The sequence below is a fragment of the Bos indicus x Bos taurus genome, chromosome 1, assembly GCF_003369695.1.
Source record: "Bos indicus x Bos taurus breed Angus x Brahman F1 hybrid chromosome 1, Bos_hybrid_MaternalHap_v2.0, whole genome shotgun sequence".
NCBI lineage: Eukaryota > Metazoa > Chordata > Mammalia > Artiodactyla > Bovidae > Bos > Bos indicus x Bos taurus.
The window spans coordinates 147,808,203-147,830,788 of NC_040076.1; the positions used below are offsets into that span (position 1 = coordinate 147,808,203).

At 47.9% G+C, this 22,586-nt stretch overlaps 1 protein-coding gene and 1 pseudogene across 4 annotated transcripts in view; both read left to right on the forward strand.

Annotated features, from left to right (window-relative positions):
• The first annotated feature begins 3,626 nt into the window (after positions 1-3,626).
• Positions 3,627-22,586, forward strand: part of DOP1B (DOP1 leucine zipper like protein B) — a 130,951-nt gene continuing 111,991 nt past the window's right edge. For 2 of the 3 annotated variants that reach the window (XM_027548663.1, XM_027548668.1), the window contains exons 1-2: positions 3,631-3,786; positions 10,133-10,297. In XM_027548663.1, coding sequence (XP_027404464.1) covers positions 10,160-10,297 — 138 coding nt within the window. In that variant the 5' untranslated portion in view covers positions 3,631-3,786; positions 10,133-10,159. Of the gene's footprint in view, positions 3,787-10,132; positions 10,298-22,586 lie in introns of all 3 variants that reach the window. The other variant, XR_003512031.1, reaches the window with a different exon arrangement.
• LOC113896512 lies at positions 10,210-18,966 on the forward strand (annotated as a pseudogene). The gene is made up of 2 exons (XR_003512032.1): positions 10,210-10,297; positions 18,307-18,966. The product of XR_003512032.1 is annotated as a 40S ribosomal protein S24 pseudogene (transcript).

The window sequence follows — 22,586 nt, forward strand, 5'->3', positions numbered from 1 at the left end:
TTTTTTCTTAAAAAAGGGGGGAAAAAAAGAAATGCATAGAATAGAAATAAAAGGCAGGAAAACAAAGTGGCATATTATATTTTTTATTTGTTTGGGCATGCTGCAGGATCTTAGTTCTCCAACTAGAGAGCGATCTGTTCCCCTGTGGCAAACTAACCACAGGACCACTAGGGAATTCCCTGAAGTGGCATATTTTAAATGAACTATCTCATACAATGTGTTTTTAGGCACCGAATGGAGCCAGAGATCCCATCCACATCAGCTGCTCTGTGACACACTTTTCAGGTTGTCACACGTTTTCAGTTTTCTAGGTTGACACCTGTGTGGGGAACCCAAACACAGCATCACCTTTACCCTCACCTACTGAACTGCAACAGGATTGTGACAGCTCAAGAGCCCAAACAGTGATGCAGCGGAGATGAAACAGGTGGTAATGATGATCCCGACAAAGGTTTATTTGTTCCTGCAAGTCAACACAACGTGGGCACAGCATCAACTACAGAACTATGCAAGGCTCCTACCCAGGTGGGTGGAGAAGAGACTGGCTTAGGGAGTCACCAGTATCTGCCCCTGGAGACTCAGAATGTGTCTCCCTGGCCGATCTCCCTAATAGGGGGGACCAGCCTGAGCCTGGGGTCAGGCAGATCCCCTGGAGAAGGGAATGGCTACCCACTCCAGTATTCTTACCGGGAGAATCCCATGGATAGAGGAGCCTGGCAGGCTACAGTCCACAGGGTCGAAAAGAGTCAGATACGACTGAGCGACTAACACTAAACACTAAGCCTGAGCCAGAAAATGTCATTTCCTCTGATTTATAGAGCCTTCTTTATTGTCAAAAGGCTTACAGTTCTGATTTAAATTAAATCTGAAGTGCCCTAATTAAAGTATTATTATGCAAGGCACCTAGGCTATTTACATATCTTAAACAGATGAACTCAACAGGGCATCTGGTCCCATCACTTCATGAGAAATAGATGGGGAAACAGAGTCAGACTTTATTTTTTAGGGCTCCAAAATCACTGCAGATGGTGACTGCAGCCGTGAAATTAAAAGACGCTTACTCCTTGGAAGAAAAGTTATGACCAACCTAGATATCATATTGAAAAGCAGAGACATTACTTTGCCAACAAAGGTCCATCTAGTCAAGGCTATGGTTTTTGTAGTAGTCATGTATGGATGTGAGAGTTGAACTGTGAAGAAGGCTGAGCGCTGAAGAATTCATGCTTTTGAACTGCGGTGTTGGAGAAGACTCTTGAGAGTCTCTTGGACTGCAAGGAGATCCAACCAGTCCATTCTGAAGGAGATCAGCCCTGGGATTTCTTTGGAAGGAATGATGCTAAAGCTGAAACTCCAGGACTTTGGCCACCTCATGCAAAGAGTTGACTCATTGGAAAAGACTCTGATGCTGGGAGGGATTGGGGGCAGGAGGAGAAGGGGAGGACAGAGGATGAGATGGCTGGATGGCATCACTGACTCGATGGACGTGAGTCTGAGTGAACTCCGGGAGTTGGTGATGGACAGGAAGGCCTGGCGTGCTGCGATTCATGCTTCGATTCCGAAAAGAATCAGACACGACTGAGAGACTGAACTGAACTGAACTGAAACAGATGAACATAGCTCAGTAGTAGATCAAGGGTGACAAGACAACCGGAACCAGGGAAACAGACCCTTAAAAGAAGAAAGGTTCAAATCTTAATGCTGTACATTTACCATCCAACCTGATTATGAATGGAGTTCTTCCTTTAAGGGTTTATACTATCCTGACGTGTTAAAGTTCATTTAAATTAAGTTCCCACACCCCTGGCATTCTTCAGCGCTAGGTGACTGAACTACAAGACACATGTATTATTTTATATAAATGCATTAAGACAAAATTGTACGAGGTGGTCTTGGCACTGACAGACTGATTATTCTTAACAGTGGATACAAGCAATTCTTCTATCTCTGTTGCTATTGTTTAGTCGCCAAGTTGCATCCAATTCTTTTGCAAGCCCATGGACTAGGGTCAGCCAGGCTCCTTCTGTCCATGAGATTTCCCAAGCAAGAATACTGGAGTGGGTTGCCATTTCTTTCTCCAGGAGATCTTCCCAGGGATTGAACCCATGTCACCTGCACTGCAGGCGGATTCTTTACCACTGAGCCACTGGGGAAGCCACCTTATCTCTGTTAGTTCAACGTAATGTGAAAAGTGGTAGGATTTGAGGAGCCTAAAAAAAAAAAAAAAGGAGAAAAGAAAAGAAACTCATATGTTTGTCAACTTTGTTTCTGTAAAAATGGAGTTTATCACATCTTCATTAGGAAATCAATTTTCATTCATTCTTTGTCTTGCCAAATGCTCAATCCTTTAGTTTTCTTCTATTTTCACTTGAAGACCATTTCTAGAACTGACTATTAGAGGGCTTACATCTGGGACACTTGGTATGGATGGAATGGAGATGGGAGATCAGAACCATAAGCCTGGCTGGGCCAGAGGTCCAGCATCTCAAACTATTAAAATATTATTGGTATTTTGGGTGAGGAGATAGAGCCCCTGGGAATGTGATACAAATTCTATACCCTTTCTCCAGAAACACAGATAAACACAACATGTTCTACCCAATTGCAGCGTGTTCATAGACTCCCCACTCCCATCCCCTCAGACTCTTTCACGGATGGCCTAGTATTTATGAGCCCCAGATTAGATGTGATTCTGCAAAAACCACAACCTCAATCAACAGGTGCCACTGCTCTGGTTGGCTGGGAGCCCCAAGCTGGTGTCATCAGGTGCTCAGGTGAACTCTGCCTGAGCCCGGTTATCAGGTGCCTCTTGCCCTGAGGCTGTCAGGCCAGGCCGGGTAGGTCTGGACTGTGTGGGTCCCGAAGGCACCTGAAAGCGGTTAGGGGTTCATCTGAAAATATTAATGCCCTTTAGGCTTGATGTGAGGTCTCCTTCCTGAGCCAGAGCTACGTAAATAAGCTAATTGTAGAAATTATCTCCCTCACCTCCTCTGATGCCAAGGATAGGAAAAGTGAAGCCTGTGGGGCTGGGGTGGGGCACCTTAGCCAGGGTCCCCCAAACCTCCTGTGGCCCGAGCATGTATGGAAGGATTTGCTCCGCTTCCTCCCCGAGGCTCTGGGGTGTGGTCCCGATGGCCAGGTGCCACGGACCCCCACCGGTCTCGGGTGCAACGGTTTCTCCTTGCCTGTCACTCCAAACCCCACCTGGCCCCGGCTGATTCCCTGACCCTGGGGAACACCGGGTGGAAGCGCTGCGCTTGCCAGGCCCGGGTTCAGGCCCCGCCCCCGCGCGCAGAGGACCCGCCTCCCTGAGCCCGCCCCACCCACCGGGACCGCCTTCTGCCCCCGCCCCCGAGTCCAGGGACCGCCCTGAAGCCCCGCCCCTAGCGTCGAGGACACGCCTTCGGCCCTGCCCTCACGAGCCGAGGGCTCTTTCCTTGGCCCCGCCCACACTCCTCGAGGGCCCCACCTCCCGACGCTGGCCCCGTCCCATCCTCAGAGGATCTCCGCCCGTAGCCCCACCCCTACCCGTTTGAGGACCCGCCCCCATAGACCACGCCCTCACAAACCACGCCCCGGGGAGGACCCGCCCTTGGCCACGCCCTCCCCAGGCGCCGCCGAAGACCCGCCTCCCGGCCAGCCCCAGTCTCTCGGAGCCGCTGCCGCTGGGGTTCGGGCGCGGCGTTTCCCCCGCGGTCCCGGCCGACCCGCTCGACCCGTGGCGTCCAGGCCGGTTCCTCCGCGCCTCTCTCGTGGGCGCGCCCGCCGCGGAAGAAGCCGACGCCGCCGGTAAGTGGAGCCCGCGCGCTCGTCTGCCAGATGGAAGCCGAGGGAGCCAGGCGGCGTCTCCTCCCGCGGGCCCGCGAGCGGCGGGGGCGTCCTCGCCCGGTGCCCAGGAGTTTGGGCGGTGCCTCGGGGGCGCGCCTGGGCTGCATGCAGGTGGCTCGGCGGAGCGCGCACTGCAGCAGCGCGGGGGCGGCCCTAACGAGCCCCCGCCAGTGGGCGTGGGGGCGCCGGCCCGGGACCCTCCGACCCTACCCCCAGGGGCCGCCAACCCCCACCCCCGGGTCCCCCCGGCTCCCGGCGGCGAAGGCAGGCAGGTCCGGCCCGCGCGCGCGGCCTTCTAGTCCGGCAGGTGGAGGTCAGGTGGGTCACGGCCCGCCAGCCGGCGGCGGATGCTGGAGCCGCGCGCGGCTTTGTTTTGGTTCCCAGTTCTACTCGGGAAGCTGGTCTAGGAATTGAAATCTTTTGTGAGATGAAGGTTTTCCCCGTGGAGGAAAGACCACCCCCCGCCACCACCCCAAGCCTTCCAGACTGCCCTCTGGAGAAGGGAATCTGAGCCGCAGTGCGCGCTCGGCCCGCCTGCGTCGTCTTGCAGTCTCGCCGCCGGCTGCTGACGCCCTAAATGGTCCATAAAGCATCTCTGTGCCCTGCTTATGGAGGCTGTTACCCTCAGGTGTTTCCCCTGATCTGGGACAGCTGCCCTACCCTCGGGAGAACCCTGGTAGGATTTTTTTTGGTAAGAAAGTAGAGGCGCCTTTTCCCCGCCAAAGCTGGCGCCCATTGTACGCCTCACGTTTTTCCACTACAATCTAATTACCACTCTGAAAGACCCCATTCAAAATCATGTGTGGCCTAGAGTCGATTAAACGGCTTGCAGATGAGTGTTTTTTCTGTGCTGTGGCAGAGGATCATTATTTATCGATAAGTGGGTCTCTCTCATGAGAGATGTGACTTTTTGACATTTTTTTCACTTTTATGTTTTCATCTCAGAAACAGGTCTTTCATGTCAACATTTCTAAAACTAACTTATTTTGGATCTAGGTGTTTGATTTTTCACTTCAGCTTGCTTTTCTAAGAAATTAAGCGTGGTTAAGGTGAGAGATTCCCAGCTGAGAGTTTTCCATTTTTTTCCGGCGGATTCATCTGGCCCCATGTGCTTGTTTATAGGACTGCTCCTTTGAGTGTAATTGTTACTAGGTTGTCATACTCAGTCAGTATACTGAGTTATTGAGTCTCTCACAGAAAAGGTATCCGGAGGAGATTGCAAAATCATTGTCAGGGGAGCTCTATAAAGGTTGTACTTTGAGTTTTACCTGTGGCGTAATATGGTTGAGGCTCTGTGGCATCTGGCTGGCCTGAACTGGAATCCTGATTCTGCCAGTTGTTTGCCCCAGTGGGACCCTGGCACCTTTTTTGGAAGGCCTCAATCCCGGCATCCTTATCTGGAAGTTGATGATACCCATCTACTAGGACTCTTGTGTGTAGCATGAGAGAAATACATGCAGAAATGATGGGTTTACCAAGCCCACCTAGGAGTCTCACTTACAAGCATAGCAGCAGGTGCCCCATATTTTGAAATAAAAGAGCTTGCTTGACTGTTTCCAAACTTCTCACCTGTGCTGTTAGTGACATCAAGGAGGCTTTCTTCTTACAACCAACCATAACATTGAACTGTTCCAGTTACCCGCTTTTACTGGGCTCACACCTTGCTTCCCATGAGCAGTGGTGCCCCTTGGCTGTCCCATCTCCTAAACACACATGCTGTCACTGACAAGGCTCTCTTCCTTCTAGCAAGCGCCCACACCTGTGGACTTTGAGGACTTCTCTGCTGTTCGTTGGGCTCCCTCTGCCCTTCTTGCCAGCATCACTCTGATACCTCAGCCAACCCTCCATCACTCTGTGTGCACATTAATTTTTTAAAATGTATCCTTTAGTTTTTATTGTATTTTCAGTTTTTTGGCAGTACCTTGAGGCATGTGGGCTCTTTGTTCCCCATCTAGGGATGGAACCCATGCCGCCTGCATTGGCATCAAGGAGTCTTAATTACTGGACTGCCAGGGAAGTTCCATGCCACGTTAAATTGAAATTACATGTTTAGGCATTTCCTCTTTTATTAGGCTCTGAACTGTAAGAGTCGAACCCTGCCTTGTTCTTGTTTCTTTCCCCAGTGCTTTGACACCTAATAGAGTGAACAGACTGCATGGAGTATTACAGTGGTTCAGAATATGGGATATCAGACTTATAAATCTCCTGGAATTAAAAACACGTAGACCATTGTGATGTACTAAATTCTTATGTCTTTACTCAGCAAAACAAACTACATCTCTCATTACCATCCTTATTCTTTTCAAAAACTATGAAATATTATTTCAGAAAAAAAGACAGTCTTTTCCAGGAATGAGCCGACAGTCCTATCGCGTACCTATGCGTAGTGCAGTGTGTTTTTGCAGGGAGGTCCAGCATGTGCAAAGCCCCGTGAAAGGATGAATTAGGACAAGCAGAGTGCTGCAAGGAGACAGGCAGGTAGAGCCTTGCAGGTCCAGAAGTGGGCTGGGCATGAAGGGAGTGAGGGCTTACTATATATAGACTCAATGAAGTGAAATCGCTCGACTATTTGCAACCCCATGAACTGTAACCTACCAGGCTCCTCCGTCCATGGGATTTTCTAGGCAAGAGTACTGGAGTGGGTTGCCATTTCCTTCTCCAGAGGATCTTCCTGACCCAGGGATCCAACCCGTGTCTCCCGCATTGCAGGCAGCCGCTTTACCCTCTGAGCCACCAGAGAAGCCCAATGGGAAGAGTTTAAACATGGTGGGGAAGTGTTTTATGTTTTAAGAGGACTTGGAGCGCTGTGTGAAAGTACGCACAGGAGCAGAGAGACAAGAGTCTGAAGGAGAAGCCTTAGGCTTCTCCAAGCTTGCAGGAGAAAGATGACTCACTCAGTGGAGAATCCACGGGTGTGTTGGAAGATGAGCTAACAGGACTTGGGCTCAGTGTGGCTGATAAAGAGAAGGAAGAGTTCAGGACGACGTCAGAGGTCTCATAGGTGGAGGGGCCGCTTTCTGAGGAAAGGAAGACTGGAGAGGGAACATGCTGTGCAGGTAGAATCCAGAGTGGAGGTTTGTTTTTTTTTTTCCAGTTATTTGTTTTTTAAGTTTAAGTTTATTTAAGTTTAATTGGAGGATAATTGCTTTTTACAATGTTGTGTTGGTTTCTGCAACGATTGAGTCAGTCGAAAGTGTACATATACCCCTCTAAGAGTGGAGGGCTTTTTTTTTTAAAGTTTATTTTTAATTGGAGGATAATTGCTTTGCAGTGTTGTGTTGGTTTCTGCCGTGCCCAATGATTGAGTCAGTCGAAAGTGTACACATATCCCCTCCAAGAATGGAGGGTTTTTTTGCACAAGCAACTTAAATGCCCACTGACCGATGAATGGATAAGGAAGATAAGGTGTATATACACAGTAGAATACTGCTCAGCCATAAAAAACAAATACTGCTCAGCCATAAAAAACAAATGGAATAATACCATTTGCAGCAACATGGATGCAACTGGAGATTATCATACTAAGTGAAGTAAGTTAGAAAGACAGGGAAGGACAAATATTGTATGATATCACTTCTGTATGCAATCTAAAATGTGACACGAATGAACTTATCTATAAAACGGAAACAGACAGAGAACAGATTTGTGGTTGCCGAGGGAGAGGGGAGGAGGGGGAGGCATGGATTGGGAGTTTGGGGTTAGCAGATGCGAACTATTGTATATAGAATGGATAAACACCAAGGTCCTACTGTATAGCATGGAGAGCTATAGTCAATATTCTATAGTAAACCTACTGGAAAAGAAAAAAGGAGTGGAGGGTTTTTTAAAAACAGTGTTGTTGAGTTATAATTTACAGACCATAAAATTCTTTCATTTCAGTATATCATTCAATGATTTTTAGTAAACTTATGGAGTTATGCAGCCATGGCCATAATCCAGTTTTTAGCACATTTCCATTACCCATCCGTGCCCCACTCCCCCCCCACCCCCAATAAAAAAGATCCCTTGTGCTCATTTGCAGTTACTCCCTGTTCCTACTCCCCACCCTAAGCAACCACTCATGCATCCACTTGCCATCTCTACAGACTGGCCTCTTCTGGGCATTTCATATAAATGGAGTCATGCGATACATGGCCTTTTATGACCGGCTTCTTCCACTAAGCTTGTATCTTCCAGGTGCATCCACATGTTCAGCGCTTTGTTCTTTCTCATCACCGAGGAGCATGCCATCACATGGCTAGACTTCATGTTGTTGATGGACACTAGAGAGTCTAGTTTCGGACGCGCTGTTTCAGACGTGTAGAGAAGTCAAGGAAGCATTGGCATGAATTTGGGTCTTCGAGGGGGAGGTTTGGAGGGCTATAAACCTGTGAGTCATGAACATGAAGCTGGTATTAATTACTTAAACGAATAGATCATTGAGGGGAGAGAGAGAGGGTGGGAGGGACCCAAGCATGTTGCCCGGGAATGCCAGCATCTGGCAGGCGTGTAGATGAGGGTGGGTCTGCAGAGAGGTGGGTGGGAGCCAGCACAGGGCGGATGGCCCAGAGGAGTGTGTGCTGATGGGAGGCTGTCTGCAGGAGGAGGAAGTGGCCTGCCACAGAGGAGTGTGTGCTGATGGGAGGCTGTCTGCAGGAGGAGGAAGTGGCCTGCCACACCGTCCTCCTGGGAGCGGAATGAGGACCACACCGTCCTCCTGGGAGCGGAATGAGGAAGCAGAGTCCACTCGCGTTGATGATTTGAAAGTCAGTTGTGTTGGCCTTATCACAGGGGGCCCGGAGCAATCAGAAAGCGAAGAGGATAAGACCTGGAGGGTCTTAAAACTTCCCCATAGCTATGAAACGAAACATTGAGTCTTAAAGATCACGTTGTCCCTGCAGCTCAGTTTCTTCTGTGAAGTAGTATTTGCCTTTTTGTCTGATTGATGACACGCAGTTTGGTTAGCACACTGACGCTGCCTCGGGGGAATTTACTCACGTCACCATTACTCCATGCTTCTCTCTCCTTCCAGAGCGTGAGCTAGTGAGATACCACGTAGGCTCATAAGTCAGGATCATGTTTAGCTGTGAGTAACAGAACACTTGATTTAACAGCTTAAACTCAACTCTTAACATGCAGAAAGCAGTAAGTCCGGGGCAGAGTGTCCAAGGTTGGTGTGGCGCCTTCCTTCCACTTAATGCATGGGAGTCATGCCCTAAAGATGGCTCTTTCCCCTGGGTTGCAAGGTGAGGCTTCAGCTCCAACATCAAACCTTTGTTTTGAGGCATAAAATAGGGGAAAGGTGGAAGGCAAAAGGCCAGAGGAGTCCACTCTACCACCGCTGCCTCAGGCTTTGCAGTAGCTGCAGTCCTCATGTATAATGAATGCATCTAGCCACAGGGGAGAAAAAAAAAGAATATACAAGGGCCAAAAGAAAATGGCAAGCACCTGGGCCCTGGTGTAACACACCTCCATCCAGACTCCTCGCCTGGAGACATAGCGCCATGGGGGCAGCACCCTGTCGGGGGCCAGGCAGGTAACCACTACTACTTAGAAAATAAACAGTCAAGGCTTCCCAGGTGGCGCAGTGGTAAAGAATGCACCTGCGATGCGGGAGATGTGGGTTTGATCCCTGGGTTGGGGAAGATCCGCTGCACCAAGACCCTGCTCCAGTATTCTTGCCTGGAAAATCCCACAGACAAGGGAGCCTGGTGGGCTACAGTCCATGGGGAGTCAGACAATGACTGAGCACACCCACACGCAAATGAACGGTCATGTGGTGGATTTCTGACACCACTGCTGTCAGACATGTCACGCTTAGATCCTTGGGCTTTTTAACTTTTTTCCCCCCACCTGATTTTCTTGTAGAATACTTACAGTCCTGTCTTGGAGTCTATCTGTAAAGGATTGGGTGCTAAACCAACTGTTCAGTTAGGACACAGATCTGCTTTTCCTTAGGGCTAGTAGATGCCCCATGCTGGCAGGAACCACGTGCATTCAGAATTCGCAGTTGGCAACAACACGCAGTTAGCTACTTGGTGAGTTTCGCTCCTAGAGTTCACTTTGTCCATTAAGTGGAACCCTAGCGTGTTCCTTCTTTCAGCTTCATCCATTTGTCTCCCTCAGAGTCCAGGAGACGCCAGAACCATTTATCTTTTATGTCCCCTAGCGCCTGGCTCAGCAGCCTTGCTAAATATTTGAGTTGGATCACCCAGCCCATCTGGGTATAAGAGTGTTTGCGGCCACGTGGCCTCCAGGGCAGTGGGCTGGGGACACTTTACATCCTCGAAGAGCTGCCGCATCTGTTTGTCCTCTGATTCCCTCTTAGATACCTTTTCTGCTGCGAGAATGAAAGATGGATCCAGAGGAGCAAGAGCTGTTGAATGATTACAGATACAGAAATTACTCTTCCGTGATCGAAAAGGCATTAAGAAATTTCGAGTCCTCGAGTGAATGGGCGGATCTCATATCTTCCTTGGGCAAGCTCAACAAGGTATGTGGGGCTGGGAGTGTTTGCACTGTGGGGGCAGGGGGCGGGCACACAGCTGTCCTTTTATTGTTTCAAGGACTTGTCTTTTTAATATTACACTGCATGCAGATTACAGCCATCAGATAAGAAGAACCGCCACTAATTTGTCACCCGAGTTACACCTGCTATTAACCTGTCAGCATATGAACCTCCTCTTCCAGCCCTTTCTTTCTGAGCACACAGTATAGTGTGGATAGAGTCCATAGAACAGCTGAACTCTTTTTTTTCTCAACAATATTTAGTTCTAAACAAGATAAATTTATAAATGATCCATTTATTCAAAGATGAATTGTCCTTCCTGTACTGCTCAGAATTTTTATGGCTTTTTTTTTTTTCCCCTTCTCTAATCTTTTCCACCATTTTACTGCTAACTGGTAACTCCTAGAAGAATAAAGGATGAAGCAGTTATGGAAATCTGCCCAGAAATTGTATGTGTGTGTTTGGACAAGGGAAAGTGGGTTGGGTCTAAGGAGACCAAAACCGATCACTTGTGGGCTTGAGCTCGTGTGCCATGGATGGGGACCTTTGTTTATTTCCGTCCTGCCCAGAAGGAGGGTGATTACTGTGACCTTTAGGAAGACGATAACCTGGGCTCAGAGAGGCTGTGCCCGGTTCTATTGCCGGTTACCTGGGCTCCTGGGTGTGACACCTGACTTTGGAGCCCAAGTGACGTATGGGTGCTGGGAGGTAGCTAACCGAGTCTGGGGGGGTCCCCACTCTCCAGGTCACACACACTAGGGGGGCTCAAACAAACCCCACTAGAGAGAATTTGTCCATTTACTGCTTCAAGGAGCCAGGGGGAGAGAGAAGGTGGGCAGCCTGACCACAGGGGCGGCACCTGAGCAGCTGTCCAGCACCAACCGCCCGAAAGCAGCTATCAGCACCCACAGATGGCAGAGAGGAGATGGGCGGTTATTGCAGATAGTGCCCAGGAAGCTGCGTGGTCTCTGCAAAGTGTATTTACAACATGTGAACCCCGTGGCTGGTGCTGGCTGGGAGGAAAGTGGAAGTGTAAGTCACTCAGTTGTGTCTGACTTTTTGTGACCCCATGAAATGTGGCCCACCAGGCTCCTCTGTCCATGGAATTCCCCTTGAATACTGGAGTGGTTGCCAACCCCTTCTTTAGGGAATCGTTCCAACACAGAAATTGAACCCTCATCTTCTGTATCGCAGGCAGATTCTTTATTGTCTGAACCCCCAGGGTTGGGATGGAGACGTATAATAAAACAGCAAATAAGAGCTTGAGAATTCTTTGGTGGCAGAGCTCTGACTTAGGACTTTTCTGGCTGAAGGTAATATTCACTGTGTTGCACAGAGGTAAGCTGCTTTTTTAGGGGAAAGCAAGATGCCCTGGAGTGGGACTTGGACATATTCCAGTTCTTCTACGTATTTTACTATTTTAGTACTTGACTCTCCTGGAATCTAATAATACCATACTTGGGGAGAGGGGGATGTGCTTACTGCTTTTCTGTTGAGTTAAAATTCATGCAACATAAAATTTACTTTTTTTTTTTTTTTACCATTTTTTTTATTTTTGTTGTTTGTGCTGGGTGTTTGTTGCTAGGTGGGCTTTTCTCTAGTCACGGCGAGCAGGGGATACTCTGTAGTTGCACAGGCCCTCATGGTGATGGCTTCTCTTGTTGCAGAACACGGGGTCTAGGACCCAGGGGTTTCAGTAGTAGTGGCTCCTGGGCTCTAGAGCGCAGCCTCAGGAGTTGCGGCGCACAGGCCTAAGTTGCTCTGTGGCGTGTGGGATCTTCCCAGACCAGGGATCGAACCTATATCTCCTGCCTTGGCAGTGGACTCTTTCCCACTGAGCCACCAAGTCCCAATCAACCATCTTAAAATACATGGCTTTTAGTGCATTCATGATGTATGACCGTCACCAGTGTCTACTTCCCAGACATTTTCACCACCCCAAGGGAAACCCTCCCCATTTCTGTCTTTACCCAGGCCCTGGTAGTCACTAATCTACTTTCTGTATCTGTGGATATTCCACATAAAAGGGATCGTACGATAATGTGGCACTTTTGTGTCTGGCTTCTTTCACTTAGTATGTTTCCAAGGTCCATCCACGTTGTAGCCTGTATCAGTACTTCATTGATTTATGGCTGAATAATGTTCCGGGGTATGAACAGACCACATTTTGTTTAGCCATTCTTCAGTTGGCTCTTCGGAGTAGTCCCGTGTGAATATTTGTGTACAAGTTTTTGTTTGAACACCTGTCTTTGTTTCTTTCAGGAGTATACCTAGGAGTGGGATTAGTCACGTGGTTACTCTATATTGAAGTTATTGAGGAACCATCAAGATGTTTTCCGCAGTAGCTACCCCATTTCACATGCCCACCAGCTACGTATTAGGGCTCCAATTTCTTCTCGTTCTCAGTTTTCAGGGTGGTTTTCTTTTTTGACAATAGCCATTCTAGTGGGTGTGAAGCGGTATATCTTACATACCTTAGGGTTTTGATTTGCATTCCCCTAATGACTAAAATTTTGAGCATCTTGTCACTTGCTTGTTGGCCATTTGTATATCTTTCTTGGAGAAATTTCTATTCAAGTATTTTGTTTATTTTTTTAACTATGCTACTTGTCTTTTTGTTGTGATTTGTAACAGTGTCTTTTATATCCTGGATTCTGGTCCTTTACAGGATTTATGATTTGCAGATTGTTTTTTTCCCCATTCTTTAGGCTGTCGTTTCGGTTTTTGATAGTGTCTTTTGATGCACACCATTTTAAAATTTTTGGTGAAGTCTCATTTGTTTTTTCTTTTGTTGATTATGCTCTTGGTGCATATCTGAGAAACCATTGCCAATTCCACGATGAAGAAGATTTACCCGTGTTTTCTTCTTCTAAGAGTTTTTAGTTTTTGTTTTTGCAATTAGATCTTTGATTCATTTTGAGTTAATTTGTGTTTTTTGTTGTTGTTGTTTTTCATAGATGAATATTGAGTTTGTAGTAAGAATAAAATTACCTCATAGCACATATGCAATTCAGACATTAAAAATTAAGCAATCTATGGTTGGGAAATGCAAACAATATGATAAACAAATACATGATATGAAATAAATACATGATAAACGCAATTAAAAAGTATATGATAAAAACATTGACCATATTATGGTATATAACCAGAGACATTAAATGTTTCAGATGGAAGGAGTATAGGTTTGGGCATGTGCAAGCATTCTAACGTTCTGGAAATATTTTTTTTCTTTAAATCTAATTTTTTATTTTATATCAGAGTACAGTCGATTTACAATATTCGTTTCAGGTGTACAGCAAAGGGTGTCCATTGTGCATGTATGTGTCCCATTCTTTTTCAGGTTCTTTCCCCATGTAGGTTGTTACAGATTACTGAGGAGAGTTTCCTGTGCCATATAGTAGGTCCTTGTCCATCATCTGTTTAGTAGCTATATAGTAGCATGTATCTGTTAATCCCCAAATCCTAATTTCTTTCCCTGATTATCTAACCCTAATTTATCTTTCCCCCTACCTTTGCCCTTTAGTAACCATATCTTTGTTTGTGAAATCTGGGAATCTGCTTCTGTTTTGTAAATGAGTTAATTTGTATCATTTTTTAGATTCCACCTATAAGCGATTATGTGACACTTGTCTTTTATATACTTCAATTGTGTACGCTCCAGGTCCGTCCATGTTGCTGCAGACGGCATCAGCTCATTCTTTTTCACGGCTGAGTAACACTCCACGGTGTACTCATGCCACGTTATCTCCATCCGTTCATCTGTTGATGGACATTTAAGTTGCTTCCATGTCTTGGCTGTTGTAAATAGTGCTGCAATGAACATTGGGGTGCGTGTTTCTTTTCAAATCATGTTTGTCTCTGGATATATGCCCAGGAATGCGATTGCTGGATCGTATGGTAGTTTGTTTTTAGTTTTTTAAGGAACCTCTAAACTGTTCTCCATAGTGGCTGCACCAATTTACATTCCCACTAACAGTGTAGGAGGATTCCCTTTTCTCCACACCCTTTCCAGCATTTATTGTTTATACTCTTTGATGATAGACATGCTGATCAAGTTAATTTTTGTACATGGCTTAAGGAGGCTCCAACTTCATTCCTTCTCACATGGAAATCTAGTTGTTTTACATGTGGAAAACCATCTGTTGACGAGACTGTTCTTTTGAAGGGCCTTGGAATCCTTGTTGAAAATCAGTTATCTATAGAAAGATGTTTAATTCTTGACTTTCCTCTTTTTCCATTTATCCTTATGTCTATCTTTATGCCACTTTGTTTATTGTAGTTTTGTAGTAAGTTTTGAAATGGGGAAGTAAGAGTCCTTGAACTTGGTTGTTCTTTTTCAGAGTTGTTCTGGATTCCTTGACATTCTGTATGAATTTTAGGATCAGCATGTCAATTTCTGCAAAAAAGCCAAGTGGGATTTTGATAGGGATTACACGGACTCTGTAGATTGCTTTGGGAACTATTGCCATGTGCACAATATTGTCTTCTAATCCGTGAACACAGAGTATTTTTCCATTTATTTAGGAACATACACACACATATATATTTATTGACTTTTGGCTGTGCTGGGTCTTCCTTGCCGCACGGGCTTTTCTTTGGTTGCAGTGAACGGGAGCTCTTCTCTAGCTGCAGTGTGCAGGCTTCTTATAGTGGTGGCTTCTCTTGTTGCAGAGCACAGGCTCTAGGGCGCACAGGCGTCGGGAGTTGCAGTTCCTGGGCTCTAGCACACAGGCTCAGTAGTTGTGGTGCACGGGCTTAGTTGCTCCAAGACATGTGAGATCTTCCCAGAGCAGAGATCGATAAACCCATGTGTCCGGCATAAGCAGGCAGATTCTTTACCACTGGGCCACCAGGCAAGCTCAGAACATGTTTATTTTGAGGTAGGTAAAATTATGAACTTGAAAAATGCAGTTCTTGAGCAGTGAGTTATCCTATGAACCAGGCTTTGTTTCAATGTGCCAGAAGAGCTTTCAAAAATGTTGAATCATTGTAACCTGCCTTTTAAGTGCAGGATATTGAGTACAGTTGCGTCTTTCTTTAAGGAGCTTTGGAAGTGTTAGCCATTCCTTCTTTCAGTGGCTGTCTGAGTGCCTAGAATGTGCCAGCAGACGCCAGGGTGTGGCAGAGAGCCAAACTGACAAGACCCTGCCTTCATTGTGGTAGGGGTGGGGAAGCTGGATAGGGAATGAAAGATACACCTTGTTGGTGGGTGATGAGCGTGGTGGGAATGGTAAGGAAGGCAGTGCATGGTGAGCGTAGCTGAGATGGTGCCATTGGATCAAGTACAGAGGCTCTAGTGTGTCCAAGGCTGGGGAGGTTGTCACCGAGCAGGGATGGGGAGAGGATAGGAAAGGAGGCTGCAGAGGAGAGGGGTAGGGAGGGCATCTCATCTTACCAGTCCTTTGGAGCTGGCGTCTGAGTGTGGCCCCTGAGTTGGGGGCGGCTGCCCAGCAGCGGGCATGGCCTGTCTTCCTGTTTAGGTGCTGGAACCATCTCCAGCTGCTCTGCTGGGTGGGGTCAGGCAGAAACAGGGAGACCAGTTATGAGGCCCATGGGGAAGGGCTTGGATTCTAAATATACTTTGGAGGTATGGCCAAGAGGCTTTGTCCTCAGAGCAAATGGGAAAGGCGAGGGAAAAAGAAGAGTCGAGTATGACTTGCAGGTTCTCCCGGGTTGGGGGCTCGAGGAGCTGAAAGGCTGTGATAGAGAGACTGGGGAGCAGCCGGCCCCTCGGGCCAGGTGGGGAGACCCCGGGTTCCCACTGGAAAGCGTGCATTTGAGCATCCATCAGATGTCCCTGTGTGACCTCTGTGGGCCGTGGGATGGATGTGAGTTTGAAAAGACAGCTTGTTGTTAAAAGTCTTCCCCCCAATTCCGTGTAACCCCACTCTCAGGTCCTCTTCACTCCTGCTTCCTGTTCTCTGTTGCCATGATGGGGTGATGAGGGTGAGCTGCCCGCTGCAGGAACTTGCTCAGTGTTGGGGAGATGAGGGTGACACTGTCTGTCCCCCCTGCAGCCCTGCCGATGACAGTGGACATCTGGAGAGAGCCCACTGTGGGCCAGGGGCCTGGCGTGCAACCTCGTCCAGGCGCACAGCATGGCCTGAGGCCGGACCCAGACTAAACAGCCTGTGCCTGATCAGAGCCGGCAGATGGCAAAGGGGGGCCCAGCCCCTGAGCAGAGCCCTTGGCTCCTCTCACGTCTGAGTCTGTGGCTCACAGAGAGGACAGAGATGCCCCTCTGCTTTCTTTGTTAGCCAGATAAGGGAGACCTGATGATCAGCCCCCTTTTGCTGGTGAAATTACCTAACTCATTCCATGTCTGGTGGCAGCGAAGTGGCTTTTACGGGTTGAATTGTGTCCTTGGAAATTGACGTGTCCTCACCCCCAGTATCTCAGAGTGTGGCCTTATTTGGAGATCCAGTCTTTACAGAGACAGCCAGGTTAAAACGAAGTCCTTATCCAACATGATAACTATATCCTTGTAAGAGGGGATAAGCTGGACACAGACACAGAGATGCCGACAGGGAAGGCGCCCTGCAAGGGTGAAGGCAGAGACCAGGCTGATGCGGATAGAAGCCAAGGAATGCCGAGATTGCCAGAAGCTGTGGCGCAGCCTGGAGCGGTTTCCCGCTCACAGCCTCGGAGGGAACCAGCCCTGCTGACACTTGCCGACGTCTTGATCTCAGCCCGGTGCCTAGATCTCAGCCTCCTGGCCTCCCAGTTCCATGGCCGTAGCCTCCCTGTGGCTGGCGCTTTGTTACAGAAGCCCTCTGGCAAACTGATAGAGCAGTAGAACCAAGGTATGTATTGAACACTTAGGTGCTAAGGACCTGACGTTGAACACCTGATTCCTGCTCCCATGGAGCATAAGGCTTTGCTGGCAGCAGACAAAACAGCAAATAAACACGTGACGTCAGGTGCTGAATGCTAAGAAGAGAAATCAACCGTGAGAGTGGGTAGCAAGGAAGGAGGACGGGGCACTCGCTCAGACAGAGACGGCTCTTTGATTACGTGACATTTGAATTTTGAGCAGAGGCCCAGATGTGTCGCCCTGGCTGGCAGGGACGCCATCTGGGGCTCGGGCCTGAGTCCAAGGTCCAGGAGGGGATGGGCATGGCTGGAGAAGGAGAGGTGGTAGGAGATGAGGAGGAGAGGGAGCCCTCCTCCCCGGGCAGGTCTCGGGGCTTTATCCTGCAGTGAGGGGTGCCACTGAGCTCCCAGGAAGGCCTTGAGCAGGGTGACCCATCACTGCCTTTTCCGCAGAGAGGAATGCCTCTGGCTGATGGGCGGGGAGGGAGCCTGATCATGGGAGCCTGCAGGAGGGAGGGGGCAGCTTCAGCACCGGGTGGATTGGAGTTACTGGACACAGAGGGTTTGGGAAGGGGCTGGAGGGAACAAGCCTCCTGCAGCTTAGCAATCACTCACTTCTGGGAGACCCACAACTACTGCATTCAAGGAGTAGGAGTTGATGTGAATAAAGAATTTTCTTAGGGCTTTAGTGACGGTCAAATTTCTTGCATGGAGTCTTGCATGGATACAGAAATTCAGTGAGTAAATTAGTGAGAAGTTAATTAAAAAAAAATCTTTATGATGCAAGAAGCAGCAGTAGTATCGTGGTCTTTAGGTTGCAAAGTTAGGTCAGGTTGTGTTCTAATGAAAGCAGATGATCGCAGGTTCTAAAACATAAACCATGGTCTCACAGCAGAAGTGCCTCTGGCTCAACTCTTGACAAGAGAAAACCGAGCCCCAAGAGGTCTCTTGTTTGTCAGACTACCGACAGGTTCTAATTGTATCGTTTCTAAAACCTGCTAAGCTTTCAGTACCATTTTTAAAATTTTTTTCTGTTAGGGAAAAGTTTATCTTTTGTAGTTGTTATGTGTATCAACCTGGATAGAGTAATTTTTGCTTCATAGTTTGAGACTTCAAGCTGTCACCTTTCACGGATCATTTTAAGGTGAATTTTAATCAAGCTCATTTTGAACCCTTAGGAACCCAATCACCATACCAAGCCTGGATTGTAAATTTAATTATGGAAATGAAGAATAGTTTATTTAAACTCTGTACATTTAACTTCTTTAAAAAAAAAAAAAAAAAGGTCCTGTTTTCCTCCCTGGCCGCTTGAAGATGAGCTGCCATCATGAACGACACAGTAACCATCCGGACTGGGAAGTTCATGACCAACAGACTGCTTCAGCGGAAACAAATGGTCGTCGATGTTCTTCACCCTGGGAAGGCAACAGTACCTAAAACAGAAATTTGGGAAAAACTGGCCAAAATGTATAAGACCACACCAGATGTCATCTTTGTATTTGGATTCAGAACGCATTTAGGCGGTGGCAAGACAACTGGCTTCGGCATGATTTATGATTCCTTGGATTACGCAAAGAAGAATGAGCCCAAACACAGGCTTGCGAGACATGGCCTGTATGATAAGAAAAAGACCTCAAGAAAACAGTGAAAGGAAAGCAAGAGCAGAATGAAGAAAGTCCGGGGGACTGCAAAGGCCAACGTTGGTGCTGGCAAAAAAAAAGTGAGCTGGAGATTGGACAACAGAAGGAGTAAAGATTCTGCAGTGACTGTATCTGTGGTGATTGTGCAGGTTTTTCATGAAAGAGAGAATAAACTAAGACCTTTTACAAAAAAAAAAATGTTGTAATGCTCCTAAATGAGCCACTCTCTTTTGGCTGCTTTTATGCAATATCCTACTGTTTCACAAAATGGCCTGAAAGTGGGTGGCATGAATAGCAAGGGATGTGGGTCTTGGGTGTTCCGTGTTTCAGCTTCAAAAGTCTTACTGCTTAATGACAAGTACCTGCTTTTTAAAGCAGAGCCTCTTTGTCGTGATGAGAGGAAGGTGGCTGGAACTCAGAGGCCAGGTGAACCGTTCTGACTCTTTATAGATGAGCTCCGAGACGTCTTCTAGCTGAAAACTTGATGAGGTCACCTGGATCCTGATGTTTGCCTGTGCCCTGATCAGTTACTTCTCTATTAAACAGTATTAGTTCAGGTGAAGCATCTTGCAGGTCTGAAGACAGATGTCCAAGATCAGGGTGTCAGCAGATTTGGCTTCCTCTGAGGCGTCTCTCCTTGACTCAGCTGGCTGCTTCTCACTGTGTCCTCCTCCCTGTGGTTTATGTGTCCTAATCTCCCCTTCTTATAAGGCCACCAGTCATATTGGACACCATGTATATGACCTCATTTTACCCTGGTCACCTCTTTAAGGGCCCCATCTCCAGCATGTCTGCATTCTGAGGTACCAGGGGTCAGGGCTTCATACATGAATTTTAGGGACACGGTGCAGCTTGTAACAGGGTTTAATAATGAAGTACAGATCATCTCTCCACATATCAACATTTTAAAAAAGCTTCCATGAAAGCTTCTCATGGAAGCTCAGATGGCTTTTGTCACGTGCTTCATGGAAGGGTAGTGTTCTTTATTTCATCTCTTCTCCTGCCCTGGAGTACCATGAAGACCTGCAGTTCTCCTGTGTGTGTGGTGATCCAAGATATGCCCGGAACTTCTGGGTCTCTCAGCCTTCCCGACCACCTTAGTCCACTCAGGACGCTGCTGTAACCGTCCCACAGCCCGGGGGCTAATCAACAACACACATTTTATTTCTCACTGTTCTGGAGGCTGGAGTCAAGGTCACGGAGCAGGCAGACTCAGTGTCTGGCCAGTGCCCTCTTCCTGGTTCACAGTTAGCCGTCTTTGGGTCTGTCGTCACATGGTAGGGGGCAGGGAGCCCTGCAGGGCCTCTTTCATAATAAAAGGGCACTAATCCCACTCACAAGGGCTCCACCTTCATGACCTCATCACCTCCCAAAGGCCCCACCCTCGTGACCTCATCACCTCCCAAAGGCCACTCCTAAGACCATCATTCTGGGGAACACACTTCCAGACCACTGATGGGCCTGATAACCTGTGCCCACCCAATAGCACCTCACCAGTTCTGCACCAGCCAGTTAGTGGGTGCTGTTTGTGGGGTGTCTTTTAGGGAAGGTCAGCCCTCCAGGTTGGGCTTCCCAATGTGTCCCCCCCGAGAGGGCCCTCCCAGTCCTCCTCCCCAACCTGTCCTCTGTCCACTGAGACACAGTTGGCATTGCTGCCCGTGATCCCTACTGCACCAGACTCTGCTTAGCACGTGAGCTGGAAGTAGGGCCAGGAGCTCCCCCCTTAGCCCTGTGATGCCTGGTTCCATCATGTGAACTCGCCTTTGGGACCCCATCTTGTAGAGAAACGGCATCTCAGTTTTGGGCGTTTGTTTTAGTCATCTTCCAGCAACCTGTGCTGTTGTCTGGAGGGGTGACCTTGAGGGTGGAAGGGGTCAGGTAAGTGGGGTATCCAGGTCATACTGGAAAGACTGAGCCCGAATGCCTCCTGAGAAGAGACCGCATTTGATGATGTTGGCAATTATTGACGCTTCGCTTGTCGGCAGAGTGGATCCTCTGCGGGAGAGTGGTGAGCAGAGGGCCCGTTTGCTTCTGGCAGTGTTCTCATGGTCTCGGCTCTGGGGTTTAGGAGACACAGCTGATAGAGCTCCCGTCCCTGGTCGTGAAGATGATGCCAGTGCTCTGTCATTCCTCACTGGTGGGGGAGGTCCCGGGGCCCAGGTGGCATCACTGACTCCTTCCCACCCCAGGGTATCCCGGAGGAGCTGAGAACTGGCAGGAATGTTGCTGCTTGGGGTCGAAAGCGTGGCCTCACTGTGAGCCGCTCAGACACCATAAGGCCAACAACATAGTCCTTCTGAAAGGAGCGTTTCTCTTTGCTGAAAGGAGTCTGATACACTTGCAATAATTTATAGCTGAGGTACTCTCTTTTACATCTGAGCAAAGGATTTTTTTTTCTTTTTCTGGCTAGTCTTCTTTTCAGATATACTGAAGGGATAGAAATAGTCCAGATTTGGGCAGGTGAATTATTCTTCCAGTAAGCTAATGATGAAAGCGCATCTGAAAAAAAAAAAAAAAGGCTCATCTAGCAGAATGGAATGTATGGACAAGGGAAGGGGCCTGTGATTCACTTACATGTTCTAAATACTATCATGAAAGCTAAGAAACCAGGACTGAATTGTGTCTCCCCCACCCCTGACCCTGACTCCCGCCACCAAATTCATGTCAACACAACCCCCAGTGTGGCTGTACCTGGAGTTGGCATTTTCAGGAGATAAGTAAGGTTCAATGAGGTCATTAGGGTGGGGCCCCAATCCAGTAGGACTGTGGCCTTCCCAGAAGAGCAAGCTCTCTTCCCTCCACACGAGGATCCAGTGAGAAGACACCTCTGCAAACCCGGAGGAGAACTGAATCAGCTGGCACCTTGATCTTGGACCTCCAGCCTCCAGAACAGTGAGAAATAAACTTCCGTTGTTGAAGCCCCCCAGACTGTGGTATTTTGTTATGGCAAACTTATACAGAAGGAAATGAGTTAAGCTGGGCTATTTTTCAAAAAGGATGACCGATGGAACATGAACACCAGCACTCAAGCTTGTGTTTGAGCCAAATTACAAGCATTCCCATTTATTTATCTTTTTTAATGGTCTTTTCTTTAAAAAAAAAAATAGCTTTGTTGTACAATAAGCTATACGTTTATGAAGTGCTTAATTGATGAGTTCTGATCTTCAGTTCAGTACGGGGGCTTCTCTGGTGTTTCAGACAGTAAAGAATCTGCCTGCAGTGCAGGAGACCCAGGTTCAATCCCTGGGTCAGGAAGATCCCCTGAGGAGGAAATGGCAACCCGCTCCAGTCTTCTTGCTTGGAAAATTTCATGGACAGAGGAGCCTGGCAGGCTACAGTCTGTGGGGCCGCAAAGAGTGGGGCAGGACTGAGCGTGTGCACACGGAACCTTCCCCACATAAGAGCGTGCATCCATCCCCAGAAGTTTCCCCACAGCCTTCTGTGGTCCCTTCTCCATCCCCTCTCCCCATCCTTAGGTAACTGCTGGGCTGCTTTCCTTTACAATTCGACTAGTTTGCATTTTCTAAAATTTTATGTAAACAGACTCATACAGCATATGTTCTTTTTCACCCTCACCTCGCCTCCCCCTCACCCCACAGTCTGTCTGCTTTTACTCAGCAAAACTCTTCTGAGAGTCATCCAAGGCCTGTGTATTGATAGTTTATTCCTTTTTACTGCTGAGTACAGTTTTATGGATATACACCATTTACTTGGTCATTTGCCTGTTAATGGACACTGGGTTGCTTCCAGTGGGCAGGTAAATATTTTTAAAAACTGCCAAATTGTTTTCCAAAGTGGCTATATCGTTTTACACCCCA